The sequence below is a fragment of the Carassius auratus genome, chromosome 31, assembly GCF_003368295.1.
Source record: "Carassius auratus strain Wakin chromosome 31, ASM336829v1, whole genome shotgun sequence".
NCBI lineage: Eukaryota > Metazoa > Chordata > Actinopteri > Cypriniformes > Cyprinidae > Carassius > Carassius auratus.
The window spans coordinates 25,248,491-25,260,106 of NC_039273.1; the positions used below are offsets into that span (position 1 = coordinate 25,248,491).

Consider the following 11,616-nt stretch of genomic DNA (forward strand, 5'->3'; position numbering starts at 1 on the left):
TTTTTAGTTTGTTCAGTATTGTCCAGTAATGTATTTTAAAATTCATGAAATGTAAATGTATGCATATGGTTTTGATCACATAAAATACATTATCCCATTGGCAGTTGCATATATGGTAACATATTCAGGTGTTTATTGACAACAGGGATTCTCTCTCTCTCTCTCTCCCTTTTTTTGGATTAGGTTGACTTGAGAAAGTCAACCCAATGTTCTGTATTTAAGATGCTGCTGCTTCATCTTAGACTATATTTCTAAATGCTACCCCTCTTATTAGAGTTTTAAAGATACAACCACCAGCTCTGGCGACTTAGTTCGCTTTATCTTTTTAGACTGATTCGACTTATGGTTTTCATAAAACTGAAGATTTAAAATCATAAAAATCCCATGGAATGTTCAAAATTTACATTTAACATCCCAGAATTCCTTGGGACTCAATCAAATCCCCTTCTATGTACTATTTCTTAAGCTTCCATTCTAATATTTCTAATCTAGCCTAAGAGGCACATGCTAATCGTGGTCTCAACAGCTCATTGTGTGTAGTGACCATAAGGTAGTGACACACTATGCACTCATACACAGTGTACTTATGTATATTGTGTATGAATAATATAAGGATATAATGTATAATATAATGGAGTCTGATAACCCCTCCCTCTTCACTACACAATTAATGATTACTGCGACGGTTGAGTTCATGAAGTTTCCAACATTCCGTTCTTCTGGTGATTTGAGGTCATCATCTGTGTATTTAAATTGCAGTTTCTTTTAAGAATTTTCGGTATGAACGCGCTACTCACACTATTTATTCTACAAAGTGTCATAGAATAGTTAATAAGTACACGATTTGGGATTCCCCTGAAGTGTTAAAGCATGCTAATAGTGTGCTAAAATACGGGAGAAATATGCTAAATCATGGTGTTAAATCATGCTAACAATATGTTAGTAACGTCAATCATGTTAGAAACATGCTAGTAACATGCTAGTCATGTTGGAAACTTGCTAGCTACATGTAAATCATGTTAACAACATGTTAATTGTCTTTGAAAAATACGTTCAACATGTTAACCACATAAGAAACATGTTAGCAACATGCTAACAAAATGGTAATCATGTTAACAACATGCTAGTTACAGACAATTAAAAACATGCTAGCAACACGTTAAACATGTTAAAAACATGCTAGAAACATGCTAATCATGTTAAAAACTTGCTAGCAACATGTTAGGTACATGTAAATCATGTTAACATGTTAATCATCTTAGAAAAATACTTTCAATATGTTAACCACGTTAGAAACATGTTAACAACATGTTAACAAAATGCTTATCATGCTAACAACATGCAATATAGTAATCATTAAAACATGCTAGAAACATGATTAGCAACATGTTCATTGTGTAAGAAATATGCTATCATCATGCTAATCATGTTAAAAACAAGTTAACAACATGTTAACAACACTAATCATGCTAGAAACACGTTAATAACATGTTAACTACATGTTAATCATTATAGCAACATTGTATTAATCCTAAGAAATTGTTAGCAACATAATTACGTTAATCATGCTAACAACATGCTTATCATGTTAACGGCATGTTAGACATGCTAGCAACATGCTAACTATATGCTATTCATACAAACACGTTAATCATGCTAGAAACATGATAAACAACATTCTAACTACATGCTAATCATGCTAGCAACATGTTAATAACATTAGAAACATGCTAGCAACATGTGAATAAAATGGTAATCATGCTAGCAACACAAAAGTTGCACGATAACCATGCTAAAACTTGCTGGCAACATGCTAATCATGCTTTCAGCATCTATCTAATCTAGCTAAATTTTCAAACTTTAAACTTTTACAACTGCTTTGAACTTCAAGCTAGGCTTTCTTACGCCAACCTAAAGCTTTAAACTAGTTGAATTCTAAAATACAAGACATTCCAGAAGGTTCTCAAAATAAACAAGGATACATTAGCAACTACACAAAAATAAATCAGATAAGATTTTATTCATTCATTTATTTATTCATGGAAATTGTATAGATTTAAAATTTAAATTTAAATAAGCATTTATTTTCCTATTGTATTTATTTATATTTATTTATGTATATGCTATTATCTTGATCAAATAGATATTATCTTTATCTAGATGTCAAATTATTATCTTTATCTAGATGTCAAACCTCGTGAGGTTTGACATCTCTAGTTCCCGGTTCTTCTCATCGGCCACGCGCCTGCGCGACCCCACGACCACACGTGACGTGAGACAGCAGCATGGCGGCCAAGGTGACTCCGGCGACACCGCGTTTGACAGAATTTTTTTGTTTTCATTATTTTAGCCGTCGACTTTTAATTACAGTTGCTTATTATTAACGGGAGAATGGCTAATAGATCCGTAAACGGGATGAGTAGAGACCGCGGTTAACGTTTTTAACGGTCCGGCGCGAGCATCACTGAGCTTATCGCCGCGCTCGCGCTGAGACTTTGTCTGAATTTAGTGTCTGTGAAGATCATAAAACAATAAAAAAATATCAGAGTTGTGCGTTAACCCGCATTAATCAGCTCTTTAGCAGACTTTTGTGTTGTTCGAGATGAAGAATTGTTTGTAAAGTCTAGTCAGGCGTGTGAGGATCAAGCTCTGTGGGCGAAACTGGGCTAATTTTATCACTTCATGTGTTTGTGACTTGTTATTTTGTGTACTTAAAAAATTAAGTTTGTTTAGTTTTGCACCCATTCTGTCAAACAGTCCCAATAATGCTGAATGTGCTCTCAAAGATATTTTGATATAAATGAGCATTTGGGAATAAATGCAATTTTGAACATTAGAAAATGTATTCGTTCATTAAAACCTAGTCATTTTGGGATTCACTGAGAAACATTTAATAGATGCAGATAGTTCTGTAAAACATGCAATATATTTCTCTAAATGTGGTGGTGATTTTGTCTACAATTCTAGATCTAGCTCTTTAGTTCATCTTTTCAGTGTAATTTAACCTTGATGTTATTCTGCAGGTTCAGTTAACCAAAAGGGCCGACCCTAATGAGCTGAAGGTCATCTTTCAAAAGGTAAGTTAAAGTTTTTGTTTGAACGCTTAATTTTGGTAAAATGTCAGGTTAGGATGTTTTTTTTTCCTCCTCTACACTGCAGTCAATTCCTATTAGAAACTGCAACCTTAGAAGCAGCCACCATAGATTGTCTGTCATTAAATCTTTATTTCCTTAGTGATGCTGCATTTTTAAATGTCCCTCTGTTGTCGTCTCTTCTTCTCTACAGCAGCTTAAAGAGACTGGCATGCATGTTTGTGGGAAAACAGTTTATTGTGTGTATGCTTCATTTTGTAGCACGAATAGGAAAACACCAATCTGTGTCCTTCATTAACTGTCATTCAGGGCTTTTTAATTGTTGTGTTGATATGTGATCACTTCCGGCCTATGAGATCTTGTGCCTCTGTCACCTGAGAGAAGTTGTTTGTTGAGCCGCTTTGGTTTCAGGTAACACAGAGATTTGTATGTTATGTGGCTATAATAATAGGACTCAAGCGTGTGAGATGGATGTTTGGAGGAAGACATGAATGTCAGGGCAATAGATGGATGAGTGAATAATATCTTTATAAGGTCAGGGGGGCGTCTCGCTTTAGTTTAATATTGATTGTCACCTTTGCACATTTGTCCTGCTATGCAGATGTTGGTACTTGTTAAATACTATTTCAGCTAGTATGTTGCCAACACAGTTGTTTGGGAGAAGTCAGTGTTATTTTACACAGCTAACTGCAGTTTCGTTTCTCATCTGTTGCCATGCATAACAATATGACATTTAGCTTCAGGTTCTTCTCTATTTTTACTCAAGTCAGGTTACACATTAGACAAACACACATGCATGTTCAATCTTGCTTTACATGGTGCTCAGATGCTGTGATTATGTTTGTGTTGTTTCCCCTCAGTATTCCAGTGTGGTGGATAAGGATGGGGAGCGGTACATGACACCTAATGATTTTGTGCAGAAGTATTTGGGCCTCCACACGCAGCTCCACTTCAATCCTAAAACTGTGCAGCTGCTCGCCGGTGTGGCAGACACTACAAAAGATGGGTGAGACGGACATCGGTGTAATCGTTCTGTATTAGAATTCTTGATGGTTTGATATGAATTATTTGATATAAAAGTGTTTTATAGAAGACTGTATTTATTTGATCAAAAATGCAATAAAAAAATAAAATAAATTGTGAAATAGTAAGCTGTATTTTCAGCATCATTCCTCCATTCTTTAGTGTCACATGATCTTTCAGAAATCATTCTAATATACTGATTTACTGCTCAAGAGCAATTATAATTAATGTTAAAAAAAAACTATTTATTGTTGTGGAAATATTTTTTTTTGTCTTGTCTTTACTCTCATTTCTGCCTTGATCTTATGCAACCTTGCTGAATAGAAGTGTTAATTTATTAAAAAAAATATCGTATATTTCACCAGACTTTTAAAAGGTGGTGTATTTAATTGTGTGTGTGTGTGAGAGAGAGATCGCAGAATGAAAACAAGTTGTGTATTTCTAATATTTCTTCTGTTTTGTTTCTATCCAGGCTGATCTCGTTTCAGGAGTTTCTGGCCTTCGAGTCGGTGCTGTGTGTGCCTGATGCTCTCTTCATCGTGGCCTTCCAGCTGTTTGACAAGACAGGCACTGGATCTGTGTCCTTCGGTGAGAACAGTATTGACTGTATAGAAATGTTCAGTCTTATTTAAAGTTGATGTCTGTATTTGTACATGCTGACATCAAACTCCATTGAAATCAATTCAGAGTTAAGAATGTGTGTTGAGATTTGTATGTATGTTGTTCCAGTTCATTCATCTTTCATTTAATGCTGCCTACAGCTTGCAGTGTTTTCAGCGTTTCATTTCCTTTAACAGAGTCAGCTGATCATAATGTAGTTATGCTAAACAGACAAGCAGCTTAACCTTGAACACACAGACACATTCATTCTCGCACATGGTCACGTGTTCAGAGCACATTTAAAACACTGTCAGTAATGTTGCAACGCCCATTATGTTCTTCAGGAGTGTATATCTGAGCCTATCCGTGTGTTAACAGAGAATGTGCGTGATATCTTCAGCCAGACCACCGTGCACCACCACATCCCCTTCAACTGGGACTGTGAGTTCATCCGCTTGCATTTCGGCAATGACAGGAAAAAAAGTCTCAGCTACCTGGAGTTCACCCAATTCCTGCAGGTACAACACCCAAACTATTATACACACTCATTCATCACATTCATTCACCTTTATTTATAGATTTTATTTATTTATACACACTCATCATGGAAATATCATATTACGTTTGTTATTAAAACATATTTTATACTTTAATTATATCAGTTTTAAATAATGCTTATCTTTCTACTACTACTAATAATATAATTATATTGTGATAAAAATATAATTGTGTAGTATTATTATTATTATTATCTTAATAATAATGCATTTAATATAATGAAATTTTAATATATAATAAACTTAATGAAATGTTAATGTAATTTATTAAATTGTAGAGTTTATATTATATTATTTAATATTACTAAATATTCAGTATTATTATTATTATTATTATTTTAATGATAGTTGTATGAAATTATAATTATTTTAAATAATAATAATTTATATTTTTATAATAAAATTAAATGCAACCTCTTAGGCACAAAATTAATAATTTTAATATAAAATGTTAGTATAGTATCGATGAAATTCTACTATAATAATGTAATATAAATTTTATAATACAATAAAATTATATTTTATATTTCAATAACAAAAGTACATTTAATAATGTTTATTTATAAGATAATAATAGTATTAGATAATATTAATTTAGGCCCCTGGAATGATGTATGATGTTAAATTTTGCACCATCAGGTTTTAATTGGCCCATGCCAACCTGCCAAATCTTGACCCTTTGGTCTTTGGCAAAACTTCTGTATAAGTTCATCCTTTAGCAAAAATCTAATTTCTGTGCTTGTTGTCGCAGGAGCTGCAGCTGGAGCATGCGAGACAGGCGTTCGCACAGAAAGACAAGGTCAAGAGCGGCGCTGTTTCTGCCCTGGACTTCAGTGACATCATGTCCACCATCAGACACCACATGCTCACACCTTTTGTGGAGGAAAACCTTGTGTCTGTAAGTGTGTGGCTCTCTTTCCATCTAGTAAACTGTTTGTTGCGATGTTGTTGTAACAAGTTTAAATGTTTGTGTCCTCTCAGGCAGCAGGCGGTGGCACCTCTCACATGGTGAGCTTCTCCTACTTCAATGCCTTCAACTCTCTCCTGAACAACATGGAACTGATCCGTAAAATCTACAGCACTCTCGCAGGGTCTCGCAAGGATACGCTCGTCACTAAAGGTGCGTGCCCTCTGTCATATCCAGTTCTGTTCATCTGCACATCAGAATAAAGTTTTTAACTATTATCTAACATTTTCTTCATCTGTAGAGGAGTTTGTTCATTCTGCAAATAAGTTTGGTCAGATTACTCCTATGGAAATCGACATCCTGTTCCAGCTAGCAGGCCTGCACTCCCAAACAGGGTACTTTCCTTTTAAGTTCTTCCACACATACCATAAGCAGCATTATCAGCTGATCGTGTGTTTGTGTATGTTATGATGTGTAGACGATTAAACCTGGCTGATATCGAGAGGATAGCACCACTGGAGGAAGGAGCCCTGCCATATAATCTAGCAGAGGCGCAGAGACAGGTGAGCTTATCTGTTTGAACCGTCAGATAAGAGACTATTAGAAATTGTTTAAATGTGTATATTACTATGGAAATTATGTTATCAGTGACTCATTATGGCATGAAACACACTTTCACTACTAGGGATTAGATTCCAATCTCACTTTCTTCAGAAAATGTAAAATCAGGTTTTAAATAAATATTCAAGCTTCTGTCATTCATCTCAAATTCAGATCGGCCCAAACTATTGTACATGTCGTTTTTGTGCCTCGCGTGCTTATTTCTTGCTGTCTGTCTGTCACTGCAGCATTCACAAGCGGATGTTTCTCGGCCTGTGTGGCTGCAGGCAGCAGAGTCGGCGTACAGATTTACTCTGGGCTCCATCGCTGGAGGTTTGAGTTTTCTCATTTATAAAGACACCACAAAATGAGTACAGTTTTCCATTCTGTGTTATGTATTTCCATATGATAAAGGAAGTTGATAAGTCATAAACTGTGATTTGTTCAGGTGGTATTAGGAGGAGGGTCAGTACCTTTATAAAAAGCATTGTAGTGGCAAAAATTGGGATATGTCAGTGTACAAGATGAGTTGTTGATCCTTTTTTTTATTTTATATTTTTTTCCTACAAGAAGTCTTAAACAGTAAATTTGAAATGTGCATTTCAAGTTGATTATGACGGACTTCAATGCTAATAGAAACTGACTGAAAACCACTGAAATTCAAGGGTCTTTAAATGAGTCACAGTTTTTAATAGAATGCTATCTTTACATATATAATTGCTCAAAAGTGACAGTAAAGACGTTTACAAAATTACAACAGATTTCGGTTTCAAATAAACAATTGTTGTGAACTTCATAATAAAAAAAAATGTACAGTTGCACGAAGATATTAAGCAGCAACTGTTTTCACCATTGATATTAAGAAATATGTCTCGAGCAGCAAATCAGCATATTAGAATGATTTTTTGAAATTATTTTAAATTGCAATAATGTTTCACACTAGTGCTTATTTTACTGTATTTTCAAATCTACAAGAATTAAAGACCAATCTTGTTTTCCGTGGCCTCTTTAAATGCACAAGATTTTCTGGTTTACATGGATGAGTATATATATGTTATTACACTTGATTGAAATGTACTTTATCGTGTGTGTGTGTGTGTGTGTGTGTCTATAGCCACTGGTGCCACAGCTGTGTACCCCATAGACCTGGTCAAGACCCGTATGCAGAACCAGCGATCCACCGGCTCCTTCGTAGGAGAGCTCATGTACAAGAACAGCTTTGACTGCGCCAAGAAGGTCCTGCGATACGAGGGCTTCTTCGGCTTTTATAGAGGTTGGATTTGTGCCATCATCGCTGCTTCAGAAGAACGAAATGAAATAAACTATGTGTCTTCAGCTTTCTTAACCTTGATCCCACTTTCTTTTTTCCTTCTTTTCTCTCTCTGTGTGCGTGTGTGCTTTCCAAATCAGGTCTTGTACCCCAGCTCATCGGAGTGGCTCCAGAAAAAGCCATCAAGCTTACAGTGAGTGTCATCAAACATCCTGTAAAAAGCTGTTTCTAATCAGATGACAGTTAAGCCAATTATAGAGATATATCTGTATCTGTCTTCCAGGTGAATGACTTTGTGAGGGACAAATTTACCACAAAAGAAGATACAATACCTCTGGCTGCTGAGATTCTCGCCGGAGGATGTGTGAGTATAATAAACCGCACAGACCTGTTAAACTGGGTTATGTTGTACTTGAATGGCTAAACTTTCTGTCTTTCCAGGCCGGTGGGTCACAGGTTATCTTCACCAATCCTCTGGAGATTGTAAAGATTCGTCTGCAGGTGGCCGGTGAGATCACTACAGGCCCCAGAGTGAGCGCGCTCAGTGTGGTTCGCGACCTTGGCTTCTTTGGCCTGTACAAGGTGGGAAACGTTGTATACAATTACATTTGACATTGTAACTCACTGTTCCCGAATCGATGACTTGGTGTGAACTGTAACACATAAATGTTACTGGTTTTCCTCCTCAGGGTGCGAAGGCTTGTTTCCTGCGTGATATCCCCTTCTCTGCCATCTATTTCCCCGTGTATGCCCATACGAAGGCTAGTATGGCGGATGAGGATGGAAGGGTGGGGCCTCTGCAGCTGCTGACCGCTGGAGCCATCGCAGGTCAGAACATGACTCTCGCTTGAACTTTGTGATGCTGACCCAGTTAAGTTAAAGATTGTACACACACGTGTGTGTGAGTGAGTGATTGTGTGTCTATTTTGCACTTGTTTTAGAGTTTATCCACTTCATTGCTGTGTGCTTATTCCCCTGTTATGACTGATTTGGAGATTGTACACCCAAAATTACCTTTTTAGTGTTCACATAGCAAGTGCCACAAGTCACCAAGTACAATAACATAAGTAAAAAAAAATAAACCAAAATTCTTAAACCCCGTCTTCAAGCCTGCATTCCTCTGAATTCAATTTTCCACATCTCAGTCAACAAGCGATACACGGAGCCCATACATTTTTTTTTCGCTGTAAGATGGAAGAACAGATCTTCCACTACTTTTTACAAACACACATCCACAGTGCACATGACTTAAATCATATTATTGAACAATTTGATATTCATTGGAAAATAATGTAGAACAAGCATGGTTCATGATTTCAAAATTTGAAATTTGAAAAAAAATATATAATAATCTTATTTTCCCTTAAAATGACAAATATGAATGTGTCATGCATAAGACTAGATTTCCTATTGAAGATCACACATTTTGTTTCATGTATTAATAGGTGTCTGGGTGTTTTTATTTTACAGGTGTCCCGGCTGCTTCGCTCGTCACCCCTGCTGATGTCATCAAAACGCGACTGCAGGTGGCTGCCCGTGCCGGTCAGACGACTTATTCTGGAGTGATCGACTGCTTCAGGAAGATCTTACAGGAGGAAGGCTTCCGAGCTCTGTGGAAGGGAGCTGGAGGTACACACACACACACGCGATGACACTGATGTCATTACACATCCATTACTCACTCACAGTCCTCTCTTTGTGTTCTCCGTAGCTCGTGTGTTTCGTTCCTCCCCTCAGTTCGGTGTGACCCTGGTGACCTACGAGCTCCTGCAGCGATGGTTCTACGTTGACTTCGGAGGACAGTAAGTGCTGATCATGTGAAGCACACCTTTTACTGCATGACAGCAGACCTCTCAGGAGAAGATTCACACAACATGCTTGCAAATCAGAAAGATTAGGTGATATAATATCTGATGGATGAGATTCATTCAAGGTTGCTATAAAATAGCTGATATACATAAGTGTTTTTGCGCATCATTTGAAATTTTAATAATGTACGGATCAACATTGCTGCTACAAATCATTAAAATGTCTAAAAAATCATTTATTTGAGGTCAGTAAGATTTTTCAATTTGAGAGAAACTAACACTTTTATTGTGCAAGGTTTCATTACATTAAATTGATTTAAAAATGTCATGCAAATACATTTGTTGCAAAAAGATTTCCGTTTCAAAAAGACTTTCCATTCATAAAATAATCCTTAAAAAATGTATCACCGATATATAAACTGTTTTCAACATTGATGATAATCAGAAATGTTTCTCGAGCAGTAAATCAATATATCGGAATGATTTCTGAACTCTTCACTGATATGACAAAAAATAGTAACGATGCTGAAAATTCAGCTGCGCATCACAGAAATAAATAACATTTTTCATTGTATTCAAATATACCAGTTATTTTAAACTGTAATAATATTTCAGAATATTATTGTTTTTATTGTATTTTTGAGCAAATAAATACAGCCTTGTCTTTAGTTATGTTTAAAATAATCTTGAAAAATTGTATTTTAATTTGATAGGATGCATAGAATGTTTGTTGGACTATTACTTCCTGATTATGGAGAAAGGGTGTTGTTGCACTTCTCAAACCACTGAGAAATATGGCATGTTGAGTCACTTTAGATAAGCATCTGCTGTAAGAAAAAATCTCTTCTCCTCTCCTCTTTCCAGCCGCCCTTCTGGTTCTGAACCAACGCCCAAATCCCGGATCTCTGAGCTTCCTCCTGTCAGTCCTGAGCACGTGGGTGGTTACCGTCTGGCAGCCGCCACCTTCGCCGGCGTGGAGAACAAGTTCGGACTTCACCTGCCCAAGTTCAAATCGTCCGGGGTCACAGCCATTCACTCCGAAACCAGGGAACAAGATGGTGCTTCGTAAAGTCTTGTCCTCCGGTGGCTGCATGCCTCCCTCCTGCAGTACATTTGCCCACATTTTTCACACTTTTTTTTTTCCCTCATTTCGTTTGAGTTTTTAGGTTGGGGACATGGGAAATTATTCTCGTTTTCAGAGTCTGGTTGCTTTAACCCATATCAGTGCCTCAGTTTTAATGAAGAACACTGGTTAAAGCTCATAGTTAGTGTGTTTTCTGAAGCACAGTGTAGACGTCTGCCACACCGATCGAGACCTAACGTGACACATGCAGTGAAATACCTAACAAGGGCTCTAAAGAAGTTCATCAGCCACTGAAACGAAAGAGCTTTTCATGAAACACTCCTGAAAGGAAAACCATGACATGTACTGTTGGTTTTGTGTTCCTCTGATCCCCAAGACGCACATTCGCTGCTTTTGAGTTTTAATCTCATGGTTATGATGTATTGATGTGACCGAAGCATGCTGTAGCGCTCTTCATTTGCTCAATAGGCTTTGCGTAGCTTGCACTTGTACATCTCATGCACAGAGACGTGTGTCTCTCTCTGTCTGCATCACACTGAGAGTGATGTGCAGAGGTTTCCAAACTTGACTGATTGATAAGAGAAATCATGGTTGATTTCAAATGTAGAAAATAATTTAAATGCATTTCATCCTTGTATTTTATGGAAATAAATCAATACAGTTCAATTTTATTTC

The 11,616-nt window shown here is 36.7% G+C and overlaps 1 protein-coding gene across 1 annotated transcript; it reads left to right on the top strand.

Moving 5' to 3' along the window:
- Nucleotides 1-2,211: 2,211 nt before the first annotated feature.
- LOC113050962 (calcium-binding mitochondrial carrier protein Aralar1-like) lies at nucleotides 2,212-11,612 on the top strand. Its single transcript, XM_026214465.1, has 18 exons — nucleotides 2,212-2,297; nucleotides 3,024-3,077; nucleotides 3,953-4,098; nucleotides 4,588-4,703; nucleotides 5,094-5,233; nucleotides 6,024-6,170; nucleotides 6,254-6,392; nucleotides 6,481-6,574; nucleotides 6,658-6,742; nucleotides 7,028-7,112; nucleotides 7,894-8,052; nucleotides 8,190-8,242; nucleotides 8,333-8,413; nucleotides 8,491-8,631; nucleotides 8,739-8,877; nucleotides 9,520-9,678; nucleotides 9,761-9,851; nucleotides 10,722-11,612. Exons 1-18 carry the CDS (start codon nucleotides 2,286-2,288, stop codon nucleotides 10,924-10,926), a joined length of 2,046 nt encoding a protein of 681 aa, XP_026070250.1. The 5' UTR covers nucleotides 2,212-2,285; the 3' UTR covers nucleotides 10,927-11,612.
- Nucleotides 11,613-11,616: the final 4 nt, after the last annotated feature.

What these genes read in the sequence shown, in the direction of transcription:
- LOC113050962 (XM_026214465.1), top strand. An exon ending in CTTCTTCGGCTTTTATAGAG is followed by an intron (nt 8,053 to 8,189) that starts GTTGGATTTGTG and finishes TTTCCAAATCAG; the next exon opens with GTCTTGTACCCCAGCTCATC. An exon ending in GACCGCTGGAGCCATCGCAG is followed by an intron (nt 8,878 to 9,519) that starts GTCAGAACATGA and finishes TTTATTTTACAG; the next exon opens with GTGTCCCGGCTGCTTCGCTC.